Below are 26,217 nucleotides of genomic sequence, written 5' to 3'. Positions count from 1 at the left end.
CAATGCTTTCTATCTTCTAGATGTAAACACTGCAATTATTTTTATGTGATTCAACAAGTAAAAGCAATCCTAAATACCAAAAAAAAGGATTTTTTTTCCAGGACAGTATCAGTCTGCATAGGGGTCCAAATTATACTACTCTTCTGTGCTTATTGTTAAGCTTCTTACACTTCGACCAAACGTTTTCAGGTTTTTTTTGTATTATCAATATAAATAGATGAGAAGTGACTGCAAAAGACAAGAATCATTCACTACTTACTTTTTCATATCCTTGGAAATTAGTGCGTACCATCTTATACACAGTATCAACAACTACATTTAGAATACTACCATTATTTCTGCAGTTTTGATGTGGCAGTGTTAGTAAAGAGACTAAATATAAGATATTCTACTAATATCCTAACTTACCTGCAGCTGGATATAGTTTCTCACGGGTCAAAACATAAATTATTACCATCACAGAAAGACAAGCAGAAACTCCATTTCGGAATCAGAAAAGAAATTACCAAGTCTCTTGTGAATAATTTATTTTCAATGGGTTTACATTCAGCAGTTGTTAAGGTTACAGGTTAGTCAATGAAGTTGACAACAGAAAAAAAAGGGATGGAGAGAGATAATACGACTGTTCCCAAATATGTCCCCAAAGAGGGTGATAGCCATGTTACTTCTGATAGATTTTGGAAAATCTAACCTTATAGCAATGTAATCTTTTTTGCTTCAAATTTAATTCAATTCTTGTCCTACCCATCCCTGAAAGTGACAACTTTCCTTTTCATTCTTCTTAAACTTTTTATTTATTTTTACTTTCTGAATAATATCTCTTTCCCCTTACTTTGTCTAGAAAACAAGAATAAAACCTGCTTCTTCCCTTATAGGGCTTGTTTTCTAAAACACTAATAAATTGTAGTGTGCTCTGTACTTTCTCCAACTGATTGGACTAAGCGTACCCAGTGTATACTAGGTGTACCCAGCTGAGATTGTACTAATGCTGAATAAAGCACAATAATTATTTCACTTATCTTGTCTTTTATATTCTCATTTATGTCTCTCAGTCAAGTATTTGTGTTCCTTCCAACATGACATTCAGTTTTTTGTTTACTGTAATTTCCACATTATTTGGAATTATTGCCACAGTATTCAAATACTACATTCTTTAAAATGTCATTTGATTATTTCAAAGTAGTGTACTTTGCACTTGCTCTTCTTTCATTTCATTACATTTTTAGAGCTTTTTTTCTAGTTTTCTAAACTAATTTTTAATTACCAGCCAAAATTCCATTGCATTTTCAGGCCCTCCTGTTTTAGTACTGTATGCAAATTTAGTAAGCAGATCATTCAGGTTGTCAGGAAAACATGGAACAAAACCACATGTATCACCTATCTGCTGAATGCTAAATGATATGCCCTTTGTTTGATTAACAGCTATTTGTTAGGCAAGGTTATCCGGTCATTTTCTACCCATTCAATCTCATTTTCACCTAGTCCTTAATTCTCTATGCCATACTTATGGGAATGTAATGAGAAAAGGTATTAATATCAGATATACAGCTTTTCTCCTATCTACCAGGTCAGTTAACTGCTCACATAAGAGCATTAAATCTGTTTAATGACTTCCTCATAATAAATTCATGTTGTTTTTACTCATCTGTTATCTTCCAAGTGCTTGCAAACTGTTTGTGCATATTGACTGACTTACAATTCCCTAGCTGTTGCATTTCTTTCTGAAGACAAACATTATGCTTCTTGTTTTTCCAACCTTATTGTAATTAATCCATCTCTCACAATTTCACAATAAATACGTTAGAAAAATAATGGTCAAAGAGTGCCCCCCCCCCCCCAGCTCTTGCCTTTTCAACTGGCATACTATAAGAGCTCATCCACTGAGTTTACAGAAATGCGTGCTCTTGAAGTTCTCTTTCCCTATATAAGGGTTGTAAGTTTTTTATGAAAATGCACTCCTTCATGACTGCTGAGATAAGCTGTCTCCTGCTTTCTCCCTCTCAGCTTTACTTATGTTCTCTACCTGTCTTGCTTTCCAAGAATTTGCCGGCCATTATGTCCTTGTAAGGCCTGTTTCTATCCCTTTCCCAAACGATGCACCCAATCCAACTAAACCATAATAGGTGATTCTGCTAGTTGCTCAAAAGAAACCTTCTCCACTCATCTGGCCTGGGAGTCTTTAATGAAGAGAAGAGAGCACCCGCTTTCTCCTCCTCTATCATCACTCAGATAATTCCAGCAAATACAATTCTTACATGATCTGAAGCTCAGAGTGAAGGTAGCAAAGATGTAGATCTTCACTCTGAGCTCCAGATATGTCTGTGATATCAGACATGGAATTTCAGTGGTTTTAGGTATCTGCAAAATAGTGCAGGGATCTTTTAATATTATTAAAACATTAGCTTAATAAGAATATTTAATATAATATTTTAATATTAGTCAAATCCAAAAAGGTAATTTTAATAAATAGTAAATATCATACTAACCAGGTCTATCAATTAAATAAACATAGTTATGTCTTATATCCCAATTCCAATACAATTACTTAAAGTGATTATACTGACTGTGTCTGTGTACAAATGAATGTTTGCTGAAGTGTGTGCAAATACATGCACAGGTAAAAAAAAATCCCAAAGAAAATACATTAGTTTATACAGGACTTCTGAAAAGTGACACTTGAGGTATCTGCTGTATATTCAAAGTTTTTAATGAGAATAGCTAATTATCAGTAAAATGATTAAGCAATGCTGAAATACCAGAATAAAAATGAAAGACAAATGGTAAACTCAACACCCATCAGAAATAAGCAATTGTTTGCCAAACAGAAAAATTCACAACTGTTTCAGAAAGAAATACATTGTTGTGATTCTGAGTGTGTTTTGCAAGTATTGGGGATAATTAAATACTGTATCTATTTAAAAAGTGCTGTTCAAAACACCAAACATGACCCCAGTGCATCCTGCAAAAAACAGCAGGACAGGATGCAGGAAGCTGGTAAAGCCCAGTGGTACAGCAACAAGAGGCTCGAACATGGACATCCCTTACCTTGTGAGGGGGTATGAAGATTAAGGATGGGGTACTGAGTCTCTGCTTTGTCCCTTGAAGGAATAAACTCAATCCCCAGAATTCCCCTGATGGGTGAATTCACAGAAAACACACAGGCGTCACTCTTCTACATGGATTGCCTGTGGTAAGGGAAAATGGGGCTTTGTAACTGCGGATCACCCTATAAATTCCTACAGTGTGTATTTTTTGTCAGAACAGGTTCATTCATGCCAGTGATATAGATGACTAATTGCTCATTGGACAAGCTGCTATTCAGAAAAATTAAACGTTCAACAATACAAACACTACTCACAATAATAAACAGAACTCTCAATATGGTTGAGTATTTCTTGCGTACTGGTGAATTGCTATAGCTGTGCTGTAAAACTGGAGGTATGTTCACTGTGTTTTCAAGTCTTGTGGATTTTTACTTTTTTGAAACTTGATATAGATACCTTTTCTGATGTGTAAATAATAATTTTTGTCCTCAGAGCAAAAGAATACGATGAAATACATATGAATAGGACAGAAGTCAATAAAAGCATGAGTGGCACTAAGATGAAAAGGAAATGACTGTTCACCACCTCCTCTGATACAAGACATTTAAGAGAACGCAACTTTCTTACTTGCTGCATTTTCTTTGTCTGAGGTGTCACAAATCTTCCCTTGCCCGAGATATTTCTCACTGAGACAGTAAAGTAAATGGGCAGGAAATAATTTCAGAGTTCATCTAAGCAATTATGTCAGGGTACAGTACCCAAACCATGACCTCTGAACTAACTTGAGTGGTATACACCAATGTGTCATTTTCCCTTTTTCCCCCCTCTACAAGCATCTGTTCTTATAATGCTATAGGATTTTTCTTTTGTACAAAGCAACATCTCTCCAAATTCATCTGGTTTTCAAAATCTGAAATAAGCGACTTAGCTAGAATTATTCTGAAGATACTTATGAAGTTGCAAAGCATAACATATATTTTCTGATAGGTAAAAATTATTATAAAGTTGTCACTGTTGACGTAAGCTTTACTACTCATATTACCAACTGACAGATTCTACATCTCAAGGGGAATAATAAAAAGTTTAATGTTCTGAATCAAGTAGTTGTAACAGGAAGGATTTTTCCAATTAGAAAATTTCTGCAAATAAAAAGAAAAAAAATACAATGTCGCATTTTATTTGAATAGCGTTGCTGGTGTGGCTCACTTCGATAAAAAAAACAGAGCACTATTTGCCATTGCAGATGAAAGAACCATTTCATATTGCGTGGGAAGATAATCACAGAGTTTAAATATGAAAATTGTCTTCTAATATCATATAATGCCAACTAGAGACAAAATGAGAAAATGGTATGACTGACATGTTGTGTCACAAAGATAACTGTAGCATAGAACTTTGGCATATGTTAACATTCTGCTTTTGTTAATTAAGCATCAAGGGAAACTAAATACAGCAAAAGAATACTACAACAAGGCCAAGAAATAAATTTTATAAGGATTCACAGATTCTGTATCATTAATAATTAATAAATTAACTATGTGGTAAAATTTTAAACATAATTAGTATGGAAAAAATTATTAGTAACACCTATAAGTGCCTTTAGTAACAGAAAATAGGAAAAAAATTATTTTAAAAATTAATGCTGTGCATCAACCTGAGTTCACAAATATTATTCCTGTCCTCTGAATTTCAAGTTCTTAAATCCTACTTCCTTTGTTCCTTCCCCAATTATGTAACTGCTTTTGTTTTGTTTTTTTACCAACACTAAGTTAGGATGGAAGAATTGCTCTGCACATGTTATTTTTCATGGTGTGTTACGTATATGTATCCGTGCAGAGCAATATATGTGGATCCGTATGTAACATGCCATAAAATATAACACACATCCATGTATGGCATCCTTTTTTTGTGACAGTCTAACATTTGCTGCATTGTTTTCAGTTTTAATCTATTTTAACTGAGATCTTTTTCTACATATTGTTGCTTAAGTGGTGATTCCATATCCTACATTCATGCAGCTGCTAACTTTTGTCTAAGTATAAAACCTTCTGTTTATGCTGAACATATTCTGATTATTTTTGAAAGTCTGTCAATAGTCTTTGATAGCCTCTGTTCTATGAGAGCCAATTTAATCCATTAGTGGTATAAAACTCCAGAAAAACAAATAAACAACACCAGAAGCCTTCCTACCAATTCAACAAATTAAATGGATCTAGAGAGTCTAAAAAATGCCAAAGTCAAACAAAGGCAAAGACGTTCTGCAGCCAAGAACAGGGAGAGGGAAGTGAGATCACTGCTCTCCAGCAGCATCAAGCTGTTATGTCAGCTGCCCAGGAAACACAAGCTTTAGTATCATCTTGAAATTTAATCATGCTCGTTCCAAGTAATTAACGACAACAATAAATAATACTAGATCCAAGTGAGAACTGTAGGAAACAGGCAAACCCAAAAACTGCATCCTGAAACGTATCCAGGTCCTAATACTTGAGCTTGCCTCTGTGGCATGAAGACTAAAGAAGACTTAAAGATGCTAAGGAAGACCTAAAGATGGTTTTCAACATCTTATTACAAAACCTACTGTTAAGAAGTAACACTGGAAAAGCTCTTTTTATTTCCTGAAGTGATTTATATTTTTTATTTAAATCCCTCACCGCACTATTCTATGATATAGAAGAAACATATCCTAGTGAGGATGGCATTTAAAGCCCTCTGACCCTAAGGGCCTCTTGCATTCTGGGTCTTCAGGAGAGAAACTGTTTATCACAGAAATAGAAACTGTTGATAGTTACACAAAGATAGCTTGGTGCACTTTCACTTACCTGGCTACCATGACAAAGGATGGCGTGCTTTGTGGAAAAGAAAATACCACGTATATAGTACACTTTGTTTTCACAATGAGAAAACTTCCAGAACCAGTGCTGCTTGTGAACTATGATTCTTTAATGTACTAATATAAAGAGAGAATCTCTAAAGAAGACCTGTTGCAAATGCCATTTCCATTTTGCTGCCCTTGGAAGCTTCATATGAAGTTCACAAGTAGATACACAATCATCTTGTGAGAGCGAAGAATGTTATTCCTGCACCCTTATGACAGAAAAATCTGAAGAGTTCTGAATCTCCTCTGGGTGTCACAATGCCCCTTTCCTCTCCCCCAGAGGAAGTCACAGAGAAATGAAAGATAGCACTAAACCCAAGTGTTAGCACTCCTGAGCTGCAAGGATTACACAAGCTCCTTAAGTGAAGCAGCTGCGTAGGATTTAGGCGCTTAGAGGAATGAAAGATTCAGGAAGTGCCAGGCAGGAAGGAAATTTGCCTAGATAGGCTTGAAGGGTTGGCTTTGTTTTGTTGCTATTCAGAAACACATTAGTGTATCATGTGATCCAAACAAATAAATTCTGTGAAGCTTCCACATTATGAAAGTGCATAAACTTATTACAGAATGTTATATAAACATGAATAGTTACTGACTCAAAAAACATTCCTTTAATAATGACATTTTGAGTTCAGCCTTTCTACTCCATATGCTGATGCTGTAGGAAGAACCAGCTGTGATGTTCATGATGGATTTTTTTCGTATCAACGGGTTTTCAAGGAATAAGTATGCAGAAAATATCAGAGGTTCTATTAGCATTGTTACCAAAAAACTCAAACTCGATAAGATGTGGAACAGAAGCAGACTTTTCCTGAAATTTAAATGGTCTGACGCACTTGATTCCAAACAAGTAGTTTTGACAGACTGTGAAATAATGGAAACAGAGAAGCAATGTTGCCTCTGCCGGTCAAAGCAAGCTACTGAACCTTAGGCTGCCTTGATCTTCAGTAATACTATCTGGAAATGTTTTTTCCTTCTATGAATTCCTATGGCTCCCAACATCACCAAAAAAAAAAAGCAGGAAAACAATCTTATTGACACATACAGTATTGCCACACAAACTTATCTCAGCACACTATTTCAAAGGAATTTTGGACTTTTTAGAGGCTCCTGTTGCTCTCACTGGAAGGAAAAATTCTAGTGTTTTCTCTTGAATAAAGGATTTACCATGACAGCAGCATTGCAGCAGCCTTCTTACCTGAAGTGCAAGAGGCTTCCACCTCACGTTCTTCAGAAGGGCTGGGGCAGACACCAGGGTATTCTGCGGACGTTTTTTCAAGGTTAAAATCACTCCATTTGGGTCTTCCCGCAATGCATTTACTAAGTTCTTTAACTGCCAGCCAACCTAAGGAAAAATTCCATAATTGAGTTTTGAAAGCTTTCCGTTTAACTTTAAATGTGAAGGAAATCTTCTATTAACTGAAAAGGTCTATGACACCCTACTCTTTGCAAACATAAGCAGTTTTTATAAACTGTGCCTGATCACTTCTGTTGGACTGAAATGATGCTGCTGAAGCTGGATTTTTTTTTTTGCTATGTTTCTCAACAAATTAAAGCATAAGTGAACACTGTTTTCCTTTTAATAATTTGTGAGATCAGTGTACATTTTGAATAAAGTGATGAGGACTAGAAGTCATGAAATAATTTCAATCTGTACCCTTAGTTGAAACATTCATCGCTGAGGAGGAAGATGGACTATGCTATAGCAACATATGAAACATACATGTAACAGCTTTAAGAGCCTAACTGAAGATAAATGATCATTTATTTGATTTATCTATACAGCCCGTGGATAGAGCTGAGTAATTCAAGTTACTATAAATTGTAAACATAACCATAAAAAAAGAACATCAGGAGTACTGAAAGGATTTTATATGTGCCACTCACAAAATGCTACTTAGAGACACTTCTTAATCTTCTTGATTATTTAAATATGAATTTTCCATGAACCATTTATACATGAAAACAGAAAATTTATTTTTATGGGATTTTTTTTTTAAATGAATGTTTACACTATCCTATTATCCCGAATGGTTAGAGAGGTTTTAAAACTAATATAAATGACAGTATATAAAGATGTTTATGATAAAAGTAGTTTCTTATGCACTTAAGTGCTACTGAATTTCTAGCCATATTTCCTCAAAGAAAAGAACAACAAAAAAGGGTATCAAAACAGTCAGATATGTAAATTCAGAACTGAAAGTGAAATTCATAAAAATCCAGATTTTTCTAAACCTCAACCAAGTTACACCACTGAAATCAGTGGAATTGTACTAGTTTGAATAAGAATAAATTTGGCTCCATTCAGCAGTCCTTTTGCCCTGCCTGTATGTATTAGCTTGTTCACTATGAATAAAAAGAAATTCCTACCATTTAGCACTTCACCATGAATTATCATTAAAGTTGGTTTGCCCTTTTTCCTGAGTAACACTATTATTGAAAAAGTTTCTTTAATATCACAGTCTCAAAAATGTATCCTATGTAATATGCAAATTAGTACCGGGAGACAGAAATATATTGCAATGTGTATAGGATTTGCCAGCATTCACTTCTAAAGCTTGTACTTTTCGTCAATATACTTGGGACCTGATCTAGATAACTAGACTTAACACCACAAATTTTGAAATTTGTCTCTTTCACTGGTGTCAGAACAACGGTACAGCTAAAGCAGACTTTCAGTAAATGTCCTTGTTTGATATAAAACAGAACCGATTTTCTTTTCAGTAATTTTACTTTTCAGTTAAGCTTCTTCTGACTCCCTGACATTAATGGCCCAAACCACAATGGTTACTCACACCTAATCTTAGCCCTGGGTCCCAAGGGCTAGACTATTGCCTCCATTCAGTATCACCTTGTTATTTTCAGGAAGCATACCAAGGATCTCGCTGAAGTAACTCAAATTACAAGAACAAGCCTACCTAGAAAGGAATTACTGGAGGGAGTAACCACTTGCAAGTGACAATTATGTTAGTGGTTCACATTCACCTCTGGGAAACAGCAAGGCATGCATAAGTATTTATAGAGAGGACTTTGGAGGATTTTCCTAGCCTTACTTATTTGCATTTTCTCCTGTTCACACATCATTTCTAGATTTGCCATTCAAGGAAAGTGAATAGGTACAGGACAGACTCTCCACTTACCCTTTGAAATATTGTGTCCTTGTTTAAAACATTACTTAAGCGAGTCAGGTTTTAATTTGAACACTGATGGTTACTATCTACCCACAGTTCTGCTACACAAAGCAGCGGGGATCCAATTCTGCAGAGAATATTTTTCCAAAAGTCTTTTTTTTTCCACAGAAAAGCTGAACCCTCAGCATCTCTAAAACCACCCATATTAAACTCTTCCTTCCATTTTCTATTCCAAACATGGCAGATTTTTACAGTAGCAATAAATGACCATAGTAAAGACCTGTCGTAAGTGTTATAACTACCACAAGTCTTAAGCCCTAGTGTCAAGCTGATCTGTGCTGCACAGGAATTAGGATGCTGTGTTCGTACAGCAGTTCTCCAGACACAACCTTACCAAGGCCAAATTGCAGCAGCCTTAAAGGGAACATTTAAGAATGAAAAGCTTAAGGAATACAAGAGCAGTAACTGAACAAGTATGTGCAAGCATTAAGTGCCGTTATATTTCCTATGCTTTTTGACCTGTCAGAGTTCACTATAACGCTTTAATCATCATTGCTCTTCTGACAAAAGTGTGTATTCCCTCTGCTATTAAAAAACAAGAAAAAAAAAAAAAGAGAGAAAGATTCAAGTGTTCAGAATTAGAGCAGTCTATATTTATCATCATATTATATCAGGTGTAGTTTATAATTACTTCATCTTAGAGAAAGATGGTATCTGATTGCACGTGAAGGTGGAGGGAAAATAATAAAGACAACCTTGTAGAGATTTCAATTAAAAACCTCTTATAAGGGCTGAAGGGAAGTTAAGATATAAACTGTGAGGTTCTAGCCTGTCTCCATAGCGGGCTGAAGCCAGAATCCCAAGGGTGAACACTGGGCTTGGAAAGAACTGCAATATGTGTCGTAATTCTAAAAAATATTTTAATAGCTTTTTAAAGTTCTACTCTATTTTTAATGTTGCTGTTCTATTGAAAACTTTCTAAAAATGCACTGGCCACAGGAAACCAGGAAGTGGTAGTAATGATTAACGGGCCACAGCCAAACAAATGCAAATATATCAACTTGCATTCCAAACTCTTCTAGTTTGTGCTTTGTTTATAAAATGATGGAGGCTATATTTTTAAACTCATTTATAGAATTAAAAATAAACTTTTTTTAAAATTTTCTAGATTGATGTAATTTTCAGAATGCTGACATCTTTAGAGTTCCATGAGCTCCTTTTAGAAAAGAATGATAAATAATTAAGTTAATAATAAATTACTCCAATGAGACCCTTAATGACAAAACCATTAAAAACCAAGATCTATTAGAGAACAGTCTGCAGTCATTACTCCTAGGCTATGATAAAACGCTCTTAGGAATTTGGACATGTTATTATAAATTGTATTACTAAAAATATCTTTGAAAAAATAGAAGTCATTACAGTGGATTAAAAATCTTAGTTGAAAACCAGTCCTTGAGACAGATTTTGACATTTATTCTTAAAGAATCATTCTTTAATAGCAATTACTAGCTTCTAGATAGGGTAAGACATATTCAGCAAAAGGGTATTTTGCTCCTTTAAAATTTTTATCATATACATTCAGTTAATCAGATTCTACAATATGGTTTAAGATATTTCACTCAGTAATGAAAGTAAACATTAAAATTAGGCTAATGAAGGAAAAAAGAATAACGTAATACTTTTTTCATTTTCCTGAATAAATGAAATTGGAGCAATTAGGATACCCATTACATTCAAATCAACAAATTCAGAAGGACATTATTATGTCGTCTTTGCACAGGATAGTAAAGCTCTAGCGATGGTGCACTGTTCTCTGTGAAACATATTTGCACATTGAAATACAGTGCACTACTTTTTACCTCTTTATAAGCTGGTCCTACAAAACCTAGAATGTGGAAAGCCACAGGCCTACTGTTGTCTTACTTCATAACTCAAAGGAAAAACAAAACAGTCAGATGCCAGCAATGAGAATTGCTACCACAGTGATACGCACAGAGTTTGTCAAAAGATCTGAATCACAGAAACTTTGATACTTCCTGGCTTAAAATCATTGACTTCTAAATTTTAGCCCCCAAAAAGATTTTTTTTAAGTTTAGATGCTAAATATGGAAGAAAACTAGAAGAATGCAAACCAACTCACTGAAAACAGTAAGAGGCAGGCAGAAGTTTAAGATTTTGCTGATTTACACTTAGGATCACTCTAATCAATAATTTTTATTGGTTTGTACATCCTTAGTGTGGAAAGAAGGGCTCCAGGGGAAAAAAAAATGGTGTACTCGTCTCTATGTTAAAGGATTTGTTAGTTTCCTCATACAAAGTACAAGCCAGATAATTAGTGGAAACTGCAAAATATAGTAACTTTAAAAATAATAGTTCCAAAAATAGTAATCCCTACGACACTAAATTTCTTTATCATAAAAGTATAATGATTTAAATATCCACAATGCTGTAGTAATTTTGTATAACTAAACCTAATAATTTTGTAGCTGGGACTGCATAACTAATATGTTCAAAAAAACATAACTCACTTTCATTAACCTACAGAAACTATTTTCTTTTCTAGTCCTCCAGCATCTTTAGAGTTTTCCCATATTGTCTTTGTTCCTTCTCATTTAGATGATTTAGATTTCTATGAATGGGCTTCAGAATGCATTCCACCAGCAGCAGGGATTTCAGCATTTTTATGAATCCAAACTCTGTTCATGCTGCACAAGAACCTTTTCTCCTTTTTTAAAATAAAGGCTACCTAGCCAGTGATGACTCACTAATAATCTGCATGAAAAAAAAAAACCTAATAGAAAAAATTCTTAATGTTACAGACACACAAAAAAAAGAGACTGAAGAAAACACAAAGTGGTGCATTTGTGGATGACCACACAGGCATTAGGTGCATGATATATTCATCTACTAAAAGGAACTGAAAAAACATCTGGACTGTTGAACATGATGCTGCTTATCAAAGGATTCCAGTAGTCAAAACCACCACAAGTTATTCACCTCCATGCCAATTTCTTCAAAACATTATACATACTTGTTATGGTACAAAGTTAGAAGACACAGCTCAGATAGTGGAACTAGGAGTACGCAGTGGATAGAATACCTATATTCTTTTCTCTGATTTTCCTGAAAATTGTGTGGATAAAGCGGAAGTGTGGTTCCTCAGTTCCTTCACTGCCTTATCAAACCCTAAATATCTATCAGGACTCTGAAGAATGAAAATGTTCTAAGAAATACAAAATTACAGAGTACATCTCACAGAAGGAAGGTAGGTTACAGCTTAATTTGTTTGAGAGTCTTGTGCATATTCTACTCACTGTATCGTATGCCAGCTTTAATCTTACCTAGGACGGAGAGAGACAGAGCAGTAGCTAAATGGGAATTTAAGAACTACCTTGTTAGGCATCTGATCTGGAAATCAATTGTACAGGGTAATATTTTCTAAATATTTAGAACATACTATATTGCACACCACCTGAAAAGAAGTAATTCTGCTTTGACTGCAGTACCCCTTACATGAACCAGGACAGATGTTTCCCCCCAAGGCTCTTCAAATACATAAGCAAAGCCATCTGGATACTTACTTGAACCTCAAGAGTATGACCCTTCTTCATATTTGCATTTAAGAAAAAAAAAAAAAAAAAAAAAAAAAAAAAAAGTGGCTTGTGTAAACTAAACTTTTTGTAAGGAAACAGACTATCATTCCTTCGTATTTTATTTTAAGCACATAATTCACATTGCCTGTTTAGGGAATTAATCAAGGGAATTTTTTTGATTAACATGGAAATCAGAAATTATTATTAGAAAAGAGTGTGCTGGAAGATCACAAGACTACTTTCTGTTACTGAATGGGAAGCTCATCATTAACACCTGTAGCCGATTCACTCTTCTTATTAATATCCTAACTGTTACTAACAATAATTGATGATGGAAAAACAAATGATCTCCCATTATCTTACACAGTTATTTTCATTAACTAATGGAGAAATACAGCAAGATTCCAAGAAGCTGCAAGACATGCCTTTTTGAAAGGCAGAATCCTGAGAATAGCATGTGGCAATTTGTTTGCAAACAGAATGACATCTTTTGGGGAAAGAAATAATTCTCTTGACATTTCCACTTCAGTTTTTATCTTTTGTTTTCCTACTTGTATTTCACAACACACAGTGTGCTGAAACACAGATGGTGTGACCTGGCACTACACTTACAGAGTTACCTCCATCTAAAATCAGCTCTCATTAAGACTCAAATTTACAATATAACACGCAGACTATATGATTTCAATAAATATCTTAAGACCAACAAATTAGTGCTGAAATTATTTCATTGTGCCAGGGCTGTTGACAACATATGCAATTTTGAAAAGTATGACAATGTACATAATCTTGAAAAAGTCTGTGATTTAATAATAAACAGTATGAAAGGGTGTTAGGCTGCTGATCATGTATTTACATAGCATTCATCATTCCAAAGAATAACCTTATGAAGTATGAAAATGTAACTACATTAGTTGAAAAGAACAGCTATTTAGAGAGAACAGAACAAACACCTTTAACAACAAAGCAAAGGTGTCAAAACTGAAAGAGCCTTTCTAGGCTACTACATCCATTTGTTTACTCTTCTACATAGTGCAGGCAACTATAACGTAATCATTTTCATCAGTTCTTCAACCACCATCCCAGGCAGACCTCTTAAATTCTACCACAGATTTACTTACAGATGTTTGTATGGATGCTTGCTCTTGCACAACACTGTTTTTTACCTTAAAGAGTTCTTTCTCTTAACAGCCTCTGTCTATTAAGAAAGAGTAATTCTGTCTCACACCGAGCTGGCTGGGTTAACCGACCTGAAATCCTTATAAAAATTCTCTTCATATGAGACAGATGATACATTTTCATTTTTACACATTACATTATTTTTAATGTTCATACGTATCTTCACACCTTTGATAACTGTAAATGACCCGAACATCACACAGTATTTCAGACAAGATATTAACAATATCAAGACAATGGCATTAAAACTCTAGTTCTCCTGGAAGCATGTTCCTGATTAATTCCAAGTTCATCTTTGCTATTTTCAGTCACATCACCTCTATGGCGCTCGGTTGATTTGGGATTAATTACTACATTCTGACTTATGGAGTCTTGCCAGTCGCTCCTGAGTAACATCTAGCTTTCAACAGGAATTACTAAAAGCATTATTATTGCTCTCCTACTAAATGACCTTCAAATTCTAATCCTCAGGAAAAGAAAATAAAATAAAAACTTCAGTTTTCTGAAAAGTCATTTTTCCCTAGTTTATCAAACACTTTTCTATACAGAAATAGATCAAATATTTTACAGGTGGTCAGGCAGCTAGATCAATACTTGTTTGGATCTCAATATCTATATATAGTTGTTATGACTGGTTTTCTCTTTGCTCTGTGTTTGATACTATGCTGAAAGAAAGTGAAAGAAACAAGCATTTCTTGGCTAGTGACTGTCTTAGCTTTAAGGCTACCCTATTTTCACTGCGTGACAGTCCCAATTCTCTGACTAAAGAATCATGTCCCATCTGTAAAACAACTTAAAAAAAAAACATAATATGAAATTTACTATTTCAACTAAGCAGCAGAAAATATACTATCCATGCAACCTAAGCTGTAATTATTAATTTTGCAAACAAATAAATTCACAGTGGTATATTCAGCGCTTGTGTATAATTTCATGAGAGAGGAGGTAAAAATCTACAAGGCACTGGCAGAACTAGTGCCTGTTGTTATTGTAAGGAAAAATAAAGAGTTAGTGTGGCAGCAATTTAGAATGTATAACTTATTTTTAAATTTTCTTATGCTGTTTTATTAAAAACTAATAAGCAAGAAGGACAAGCAGAAAACCAAATAAGGAAATTGGATGATGATTAAATGATCTTAACAGCCAGTGGTGAATCGCCTGATTTAATTAATTTCTTGCCTAAAGTACTATTATTTTTTCTTTGATCTTTATAATTGTATTACAGAGTGTTCCTTGGTTAGACCAGATTCCACATAGTAAGTCTTTTATTTCTAACTCTTTCAATTGTTGCATTATATAATTTGTTAGCTGCCTTCCTTTGATACTTTCTCAACTCTTTTTTTTAAAAAAAAAACAACACAACTAAACCTCTGAGCTACATTTGAAAGTTATTTGAAAATTAAAGTAAAACAAGTGGTCTTGTTTTGTTAATATTTTTAATATTTGTTATATAACTGGTTTCAGGAAAAAGAGAATAGAGTATGAATATAGCTACCTCCTAGGTATCTGATATTCCTTACTTAATACAGATAATGCTTTATAGGAGTGTATTAATTGCAGGCAATAAGAATAGCTTTGAAAACACACAGCCAAAATATTCTAGCCACATCAATCCCAAAATGCTTAACTCCACACATCCAGCAATTCAATGGCATTGACATCGTCAGCATACCTAATCATCTGCTATAGCTATACGACCCCAGAGAAATGCCTCCAGGATTAGAAATGCAGTTATCTGTGCTGATTCCTCTCAAATGCAGGGACAGCACAACTATCTCCAAGTCTACTTCTTCTTAAACCTGTTTAAAAGCTTATTCCTCTCTCCGTTTCAAAACGGATAATAATTATTCTCTTAAAATGGACTTCCTGATGGAAAGAGTCAAGCTTAAATTGAAATTACAGATTTTGTTTTTACAGGAAAAAAAAATCAAATAAAATTGTCCTCTTAGTTTCATTTTTTCCTATGTATGAATGAAGAACAAACAGAAGCCTTTTAAAAAGAGTAAACAGCTAGTTGGTAATGGCTACATTAATGTAGCCTCATTTGTAATATTTTAGCACTTGGAGTACCGCCCTACCCATGAATGAATGCTTTCACTGTACAGCTCTGTAACTCAGTGTTAAATATGTGAAGTATTACAATTGGAAATTTAAAGAGGTTGTTGAGGAGGGTCATGCATTAGAATGACAAACTGGAAGTGCTCAAATTATCTAGCTCACCAAAAAAAAAGTGAAAAGGTAATTTGATTGCATCCTGAAAACACCTAAATGAGAAACGTGCCCTCCAATCTAACAGATAAAAATATATCAAGATCAAAGGGCTGGAAACTTGTGCCAGACAAATGTAGACTACAAATAAAATGTCTTTTTTTCCCCAGCAATGAGAATAATTAACTACCGGAACAATATATTACAGGTTGTGGGAACATCAATGAAAGTTTTAAACCTCAAATGATCTTACGAAATGAGTGAATATGAATTTATCTAGAAAATACATTGGCCTAGTTCAGTCAAAATCAGATTGTATGATGCCAGTAGCCAGTCCTACTATTGGAATCTATTAAAAAAGATCCATACTTTCTCTAATCAAGAAACCATTTTCACTAGTGGCAATACAAAATGACTATATCTAACCATCTTCAAAACAGATTCTTTCAAAATGCATTGTGTTGAATGGGATTTATATTTGATAGACTACCAAAATGCTACAGAAACTTCAATCTTAAGAAAATGTCTTTGTTAGGACAACAAAGATAAAATCTGTGGGATGCAGAATCTCTGAAGCATACAAATATCTGAAGAAAGTGTATTTCTGCGTCTTTACACTGTATAACTTAACCTGTGTATACATTTTATGAAAGCATGGAACCTCCCTTACCAATGAACAGGTAAAAGTAGGAATAAGAAATAACACTAAACACCTATATTTTTATCACCTAAGCTTTTAATGCTTTAAGAAGAGTCTCTAAGGAAAACTAATATGAGACTGGAGGCCATGGATTTCACTGGATACATATATTGTAAATAATATTTTAACTATCTGGAAAATTCTGTAACAACCCAGGAAGTATTTAGGATACTAAATGTAATAATTTGCCTCTTCACAGGGCAATACTAAATGCTTCATATGAAATAAATTGAATAGAATAATACATTCAAGAAATAAAGAAACACTCTGCTTCTTTCAGCTCCAGGAAAAGGTAAAGGGAAAATCCAACTCATCATAACTCATTATAAATCAATGCAAACTTTTGCTCCAAATTTATTTTAGAAGGAACAAAGATGTGACATTTGACTTAAAATGCTTGCTTCTCTCTGCAAAAATTTTATTCAATATTTTATCCACTTTTTTTAATCTCCTATCCAGAAACCAAATGAATGGTAGAAATTTCACTACCAACTGCCAGGCAAGAAAAACATCTGGAGAACATTGTGAGAGAAGTGAGAAGTACAAAGCATCTGAAGAAGCACACTTTGGCTAGGTATAATTTCAAACTGCTTTGTGTTTTTCTCTTTTACAATTTTACTTCTGCTAGTGCTTGCTTTTGCTAAGCTGTGGAGTCAAAGGCTGGTATGAGGAAGTGGGTCCTAGCGAGGACTCTGTGCACAAATCCATGCTCTTCTACTTGGTAAGCAACAGTTTACAGCTCTGGAAAACCTGTAAGACCACCACAGATATGCAGCCTTTCTTTTGTAAGGGTACTCAACTGCTCCTCCCAGTCACTAATTTCAAATGGATTACACCTCATTTTATGAGCTGGTCTTGCTAGTATTAAAATATTGATTACATGGAAATTTAATGAGCGGTTGCCTTTGAATTATTCTAGTCCACTAATGGAAATAATGGTAATTATAAGCATGATATCGATCATTACAACTCGTGATAACTTTGGTGAAGTGGGAACACAGCTAAGTGTAGTTTGCAGCAAGACATACCAGAACTGACTCAAAGGGCACACTTGAAGATCAAAGGGATACTTAAAACATTAAATCCTGAGGGGAAGAGGGTTGGACATATACCTCTGAAACACGCAAACACTCAATATTACTAAGTCACAGTGAAGACAGAATGAGACTTTCACAGGCATTTCAAAGGATGAATTTCTGAGAGAAACAGCTTGCCATTTATCTCTTAGCTTGTTATAAACTTCAGAATGAATAATTAATAGTAGTTCTTTTTCTAAAAAGGTATGTTACGCTATGACTCAGCTGTTGGTACTGCGCCCTTAGCTGAAAAGGGATTCCAAGTATCAAACACCTTGGGCCTGCTGTAATAACACACATGGAAAAAGTTGCCATCCAGAAAGCCAATTCTTGAGTAGTTGAATGAGGGGATTTGACCTATGGGAATAAAGATTAAATTGGGTCTGTCACTTGAAGAGTATGTTTGACGGAGAAAACCAGTCTAATGCATATTTCAAGTTGTAACTATGACAACTCTTAGAACCTCTCTAATATAGATAAGAGCTGCATGCTGCATTAACATTTATAGTCTAAATGAATAAGTTATACTTCTTTTCAAGAGAAAATATTTGCTCTCTAATCATAAGATTTTAATAGTCAGACTTTCATATTTCCATCTCACACAAATGACAGACAGAAAGAGATTTCTTAATTTTGCTTCTGCTGTGTTTGGAGATGTGGTTCAGCAAGACAAAGTTAAATCACTAAATTATAAGCACTTTAGGAAGTTATTATCATGATTGTCACAATGCTACTCATGCCTAATAAGTAACAAATACAAGTGCTCCTTTCACCTGTAGTTCCAGTAACACTGCTTCCATTCTTCTGCAACGTACAATTTTATTTTTTTTTTAAAAGGGACAGTCCCCTATGACTTAAGATAGTACTTGGACAAAATTTGACTGCATTTTTTTCAGTAATCGCCAACATTGGAACTTAGATCAGTTAGAAGGCAGCAGCTTGTGTCATCACAAAATAGGAAGGAAAATATAATCATTCAACCTCAGATGAGGCTATGATAGGCTTTAAGACAGGGACTCTGATATGCTTTTAGAGCTCAATTACAAATAATCTAATAAATAAATAAATTATTAATTCTTCAGTGAAGTCACATGTGTTTTAAGTCAGGATACAGTTCTACGAATGCAGCAGAAACGCATTATTCCTGCATTTCTAGATAAAACAACAGGTAGTTTTGTATACTTAAGTACACAATACAGCATACAGCTGTGAAAGAAATGCAATGCTAGGCATGTTTAAGTGTACACAAATCACGTACCACAATACCTTAGGCTCAGCATACACTTCTGCATACACATGCTTATGTGATTTTAAACAGATTAATAGTTTCACTAACTTTATAAAACTGCTCATCTGTTTAAACATTAACCTGCATGCAGGAATGCAAAAAGCAAAATCTGACAGATTTCTATCAAAACTTTCATCAGCTTTAGGTTTTTTACCCCAAGAGATTCAGAATACATGGCTGTTACAGCACTTCCGCATTTTTAATCTGAATCACATATTAAACAGAATGCAATATTCCATTTAAGAGAAAAAGTTAAACTAGCTGGCATAACCATAATGAACAGTCTAAGAACTTCAATGAAATATTCTGGTATCTCCTTATAGAAAGAATATGATGTTGAACAGCAGCTATGTATAATGCAAATTTAGCTTAATCCTTCTGGGTGGTTACTGACTCAACTTGTGCCTTTGCTTATTAAGCATAAGCAGTGGTTATGATGTTTTAAAAGACATAAATAATAATCTAGTTTGTCAAAGTTACCTTCTAAGAAGAAGTCTTACCTTTTTAGCAGTGGAAATAGGCAAAGCCTGCAGAGCAGAATTTCCAAAATACTTACCACAGTTTGATGGTTAACCTGTATCACTTCATCACCAGCATGGATTTTCTTACACTGGTCAGCAGGAGACTAAGGACAAGAGATAATAATTAACTTTACGTGTGGGGTGTGGAGAGGGGAGGGAAGAGCAGGAATTAAAGAAATGAATGTTGAAGGAAGCAAGAAAACTGTCTCCAAATAAGTATTATTGTTATCAAATAACAATAATTGTTCATATTTATAAAAACTGTTTTTATAAGGAACTACGTTTTTTCTAGTTACAGATGGCAATTCCATGAAGTAATCTAGAATCACACTTTTGTTGGTGATGAACAGTCTTTTTGACTGGTTGAACTATTCTAGCTTTAACTCTCTGGGGGGTATGATCAGTCTCAATCTTGCTGGGAATACACTGAGTGAATTTACATCCCATTGAAGAAATCTGTTAATTCAATAAATACTGAACTCACTGCATGGTGAGGGACAGGGCTGCATCAACCATGCGTGCAACAGAAAAGCAGGTCTCATAGTCCTTTATACAGCACTTTTACTGCTTAAGTGCACTGAAGATACTCTGCAAAGACACTACATCTCAAGCACTTCCAAGACAGTACTAGATTAACCATTTCAACACAGAAAGCGGTAATTTACAAATGGATAACGTCAGTGACAGGCTAGCTCTTCAGGAGATTTTACATATTGATATCTATATCTAAATGTTCAAGGCCAGGCTGGATGGGGCTTCGAACAACCTGGTCTAGTGGAAGGTGACCCAGCCCAGGGCAGGGGGGTTGGAACTAGATGATCTTTAAGGTTCCTTCCAATCCAAACCATTCTATGATTCTTTGATATAGACACACACACACATTATTCCATATATATACCATTCACACAATTTTGGGATCACTGAACTCTCTTATTCTAAATATAGCTTCTTGTCATCACATGAAGATGGATTAAAACCCATTGAAAAGCCACTTGAACACGGTCAATTGCTATTTAGCAAACCATTTTTAAATGCTTCCATGAAACCAGATCTGTAATCTATAAGACAAATCTGTAAAGCATGCAGGAGATCAGCAGTCATACTCAGGAGTAGAAAATTGAGACTTCACGGTGACTTACTTGCATTGTGCACTAGCTTACAAAAGCGTTCTACTGACAGAGTACACCAAATTGAAATTCAAGAGAAAATAACCAGAAAAGAATTAAAGAGCTGTGACACCACCACCTTGAGAACTAAATCACAGTGGAAGTTAGCTATTAGGGAAGTAGACCAGCCAGGAGACTTAGACAAGGTTGAATATTTACTCTACTTGTTGGATATGGATTCAGAGAGAGGACAGAGAGATTGTCGCATGTCAAAAAATGCGGAAACACTTAAAGCAAAATACTCTTCAAGTAACAGTTCAAAGTTCCCTGTCCAAGTAAGCAGGCTGTTACAAAAGGCAGAAAAAGACCCACTTGCAGCTACAGAGAGTGGTCTAGTGCTAATACTGTTGAAGAAGTTCCCCACAGAAAAGGGGTTATGTTATCAAAGCTTAGTTCAGTTCCTGGACATCTTTTGGAGATAGCCTATAACATAAATTGCCCATGACACAAGAGCCAGGTGTCAAATGCAAAGGAAGAAAAGATTTACTGAACAAAAGGTAACTCATCACTGTATACCTCAGGTAACAGGCAAGAGCTCTTCAGCTGGACAGTCTTCACCAACCACAAAACCCATCCATCATTTCCATCCCTTTTGTGGACGGATATTAAAAACAGGAACAAGGACCAGAGGAAATGGTACAAAAACCCAAATAGCCATTGGAAAGAAAAAGACTGCAATTGATCCTGAATAAAATGCCAAAGAGACTCATCTATGAAAAGGTCAAATCACTCTCCAATAGTCAGCACCTGCTGACTAATCAATAAATTCTGCAGTCTACACAGCTGCTGGAGTGGAGTAGGAGACATCATTAATTACTCAATCAGGAAGAAAAACCAAGCCAATAGGGCAAATGGCCAATATTTGACCGTGATTCCAAGTGTGTTATAGGTGCTATTCCAAGCATAGCTTTTATCTTCAGCCTACTGCTTGCTTATCATTCCTAACCTTGCTCTGCCAACCTCTGCAACACAAGCTACGTTCCAACTCCTCACCTGCTTGATCGGTTGTTCTTTTGTAAGGGCTTCTGTATCTCTTGCAGTGGGGAGTCCAGCCCTTGAGCTAAACTACCCGATCATTACAGCCAGTTATCAACTCCCGTCACCTGAGTCCTTCCGCACTAAAAGGAACAGGATTTTACCTACATACTTTATAGGATGGTGTGAAGAACTACATGGTTCCTGTGTCCATTTCTCCTTTTAGTGGAAACTTGCAGAATTTTGGCAGACTACTCTTTTGCATAGCACTAAACATGTAGTCACACACTGCTCACACTATTCACACACTGCTCAAACAATTAGACACTACTCACAAGCTTTTCACACACTACTCACACTGTACTTGCACACAGCCCACACTACTCACACAGTATTCACACTCTTTTAACACTCCTCACTACTCAGACACTACTCAATCCCTGCTCTCACACACTGCTCTCTCTACTCACACGCTGCTTACACAACTCAGACACTACTCACACAGTGCTCTCACTACTCACATTTCTAGAATTCAATGTGAATACAAACTTGATCACTTTAATCAGTAAATAAAAGGCAAAGCACGAAAATGAAGTAAACACCACCATTCATAATGTTTAACACCAGTTGCCATCAGTTGGAAAAGCAAAGGCCTTGTTCTTTCTCTTTGTAGCTCCTTTCCTGACTTTGATGAGGCTGAGCTAATTATTATCTTGTAAAATTAAACACTGGCTCTGAGGTCAATTATCCCTTCAAAAGCAAAGAAAAATCAATTTGCTGAAATGCCAGAAATTAAAGCTCTTTGAAGCTGGTTTATCTGCACATGTGATTACACTTTTAGCAAAACAAAAAAAAGCAGCAAGCAAAAAAGCAACTTCTTATGGTGGTGTCTTATCAAAAAGTTTTGACATCTAAAGTTTAGTCAAAATAAAAATAAAGTTTTAGTGGCTGGCAATTTAGTAACTCCTCCTGTGAATTTAAATTATAAATATATAAATATTTTCCCTACAAATGACATATTTCTAAAATGAATTAGAATTACAGTGAAAAGTGGATTAATTATAGCATGAGTAATGCAATCTATGAACAAAATCTACTGCAACATAATCAAGATGGATCGTTCATACGTTTCAGGACCCAAGATACACATGTAGTTATTTTTAGACTTCTAAATGCTGCCGATAGCATTAATATAAATAAGCAAACAAAATTTAAGATTAATTTGCATTAGACTTGTCTTCACAAATTGTGACACACAAATCATCAGGCTTTCCATGGGTTTGCACTGTCTAAAAACTGAGTGACAAAACCTGCATGATGCAGTACTACTCAATATATATGTATAAATCAAGTAGAAAAAAATATCACATATGAAGCCTAGCCATATGAGCCAGCATACCACTGATGTATGCCAGCAAGTATTTACATCTTTGGCTAGCTGCACAGTGCTAATTTTATGTTCCTTGGGTGTCAGCATTACTTAATTTCAATATTAGCTTTATAAAATCTAAACTTGTAATTTATCCAGCTCTACGCTGTTAAACAGATCCAAGACTGAATGAAAACAGTGTGACTAAAACTCTATATGAAAAACAGAAGAAATGGGTCTTTTTATGCAGTCTGTCATAGTAATTAGATTGCAGCAGTTGAAGTCAATTTATTTTCTTCAAATTTATAATTATGAATTGCAAGTTAAGTAACAAGAAGGATATTTAGAAGCTACTTTGTTATTCTTGTCACATTGTTTAGTTTTTCTATGATCACTCATCCTGATTTATGTGCTGCAGCATTTCTGCATGCTTTTGGTTCAGATTTGCCTAACACTTCTGGGACTACAATGAAAAAGATATTTAATATATTTTTCTTGGTTTCTTCTATATTTTTACAGGTGCTTACCACCTCCTAATACAATTCTTTCAGGATTTTTTTTTTTCATAAAAGAACATCCTCACACAACAGTCATTTGGATTGTTAACTAACTTTTTTGTCTTAACATTGTCAAGTCATCTGTCCCCTTCTGTTCATGTACCAAAATGTATTTGCTTCTTTCCACAATTTCTCCCTTCTTAGTGATAGTCCTGTCAGTAATTACTGCTAGCTTTATCAAAGATTATTCTATAACCTGTCTGATATCAAATATAATATTTCAAGTTATCTTTCTCCATTACACGTTTTTTACACGTACCCAAACTGCTGATATTGTAACTATTTTAAAAATTATTATTTTACAATATATTTTACTGAATTGCTTCGACATTCAGAAGCTACTCATTTTCTATGAGTCAATCCTAGGACAGGCATCATCTCCAAAAGTCTAATTTTTCTAACATTCTTTTAAAATTAATTTGGTAATTAGAACAAACAAACAAACAAAAAATCACAAAAAAATTACTGTCCATTCTAAGAAGAAAACAAACAACTCTTAGCAAAACAGTGTTCAGCACTGTATGACAATATTTACTCACTGCATAAAGTAAGCTGAGTACACATACTAAAGGCTGCCCAGATAACAACTATGCTTATCAGTAACTGCAATTTCGTGACTACTTTGGTCAATATAAACACCCGAGGCAGACTTTTTTTTCCCTCTTATATTATTTCTACTGTTCTGTTGACAGGAAAACACTTTTTTTTTTTTTTTTAATATGAACCTGAACTGTCCTATGTTCTGAAAGAATCATCTGAAGTAGAGAACAAAACTTAAATACAACCGATATTGTTTTAGACTAACGATGATGCTCTTACGTGAGAAAAATTCACTTCATATAAAGGAAAACACTTTTGTGCCAGAGAGAACATATATTTGAACACTATTAGAAAGGTGTATTGGAAGAACCATTGAGAACAGAAGTTCAAGATTTTCAATTTTTTATATTGTTAGTTATTAGTTATATTTTTCTATGTCTATTTTCAAGGGTCAAGGGTTTTAAGTTTTTACAAAGGTAATATGATATATGTACGAATAAAGAAAAAAGTATTCATAAAAACTGGCTTGATTTAAAGCAAGTTTTCGTATTATAAAATGCACTGCAGATATACAGAAAATACCTGTAGGCATGATAAAAGTCATTTAGAATAAAGAAACTTACATTTTCAGTTGTTCCTGTGATTACATGTAGTCCATCATATGTTGATTTGATATACATTCCCTGAAAAAATAGCAAAAAAGGTAATTAATATTTGTAGAAAACAAATAAATGATGTTTGCATGATAATGAAAATAGTTTGTTTATTCCAATTTAAGGACATAACATTTGAACAGACTGGAAGGAACCATAGTCAATTCACATTTGCAAATCTAAGTTAAACAAATATGTATCAAGACCTATTATAAACAGCATAGTTTTCTCACTTAATGCCTTTTTTTCATTCCAAAGTTTTTGTACCAAATTCAACACAGAACATCAGCATAAAAGCTCCTTCCTGTTCAGCATTTGAAATATTTAACATGACCTCTTTTTATGACTAGTGATATAAAAGAAGTATTAAAACTGAAACCACGAACAGGAATAGTCTTTAAACTTAAATGCCCCATCTTCAGAGAGTTACTGATTTAATAAAAAAAGAAACCATAGCCTAACTCAGAAAATAGATGAGCCAGTGCTTATATCGCAAATTTACGGAGAAAAATGAGCTCGGTGAACTAACAGGAGCTTTGTAATTAGTCCAGCAAGGATTCTGCTTCAAGGAGGCAATGGACATGATAGACAGACAACCTAAGTAGGTATCTATCTAGTTGTACACACACACACAGACACGCACACACACAGCACCTTAAATGTCAGTGAGACTAAATTGCTTGTATTCTTGCCTCTCAGGAGTAAGGTCATAGCTTCACATCTCTCTATATAGTATGGTTATCCATCAAATTTTGAAATCTAATTAATCTAATTGGTACATTGTACTGCTGATTCATTATCCCTTCAATAATTCTGCGTCACCCTGTGCTGTCAAAAGGGAAGTTTAGAGCCCCCAGCAATAAAAAAATAACATTTTGTTCACAGAAACCAATTTCAGAACAGTAATGAAGATCTTTATGCTAAGTGTTTACACACACACGAAAAGAAAAGGTAAAAATACTACAAAGTAGTAAGATCATATCACTCTCTACAAATACCTAAATTGGAAGGGTATAGAGAAGATGTAGCCAAATTATTTTTGAAAGTGCACAGTGAGAGCATGAGAAGCAAGGAACACAAGTTGGAACCCAATTAAAAAAAAAAAATAAAATTTTCTTTATTTTTTATTTTTTTTCCTAGTTTTATCACTAAGATGGTAAAACACTGGAAAAGGTTGGCAAGGCTGTGGAATCTGACTTGGAGATGATCGAAACTTGACTGGACAACGCCCTAAGTAACCTGCTCTAGCTGGATCTGGTTTGATTTTTCATCCTTCTACCTTAATGTAAACTAATTCCATTTCAGCAAGTTTTAACTTTATTTAAACCTTAAATGTAAAGAC

At 34.6% G+C, this 26,217-nt stretch overlaps 1 protein-coding gene across 3 annotated transcripts in view; it reads right to left on the bottom strand.

Annotated features, from left to right (window-relative positions):
* Positions 1–26,217, bottom strand: part of LOC134520563 (connector enhancer of kinase suppressor of ras 2-like) — a 212,699-nt gene that overhangs the window by 66,359 nt on the left and 120,123 nt on the right. For all 3 annotated transcript variants that reach the window (XM_063346115.1, XM_063346116.1, XM_063346117.1), the window contains 3 exons: positions 24,846–24,905; positions 19,651–19,719; positions 7,115–7,261 (listed from right to left, as the gene is read on the bottom strand). In XM_063346115.1, the coding sequence (XP_063202185.1) occupies positions 7,115–7,261; positions 19,651–19,719; positions 24,846–24,905 (276 nt within the window). The remainder of the gene's footprint in view (positions 1–7,114; positions 7,262–19,650; positions 19,720–24,845; positions 24,906–26,217) is intronic.

Source organism: Chroicocephalus ridibundus, chromosome 9 (genome assembly GCF_963924245.1).
Source record: "Chroicocephalus ridibundus chromosome 9, bChrRid1.1, whole genome shotgun sequence".
In the NCBI taxonomy this organism is placed as follows: Eukaryota; Metazoa; Chordata; class Aves; order Charadriiformes; family Laridae; genus Chroicocephalus; species Chroicocephalus ridibundus.
The sequence above is the reverse complement of the archived record's forward strand: the minus strand, read 5'-3'. Positions and strand labels throughout refer to the sequence as shown.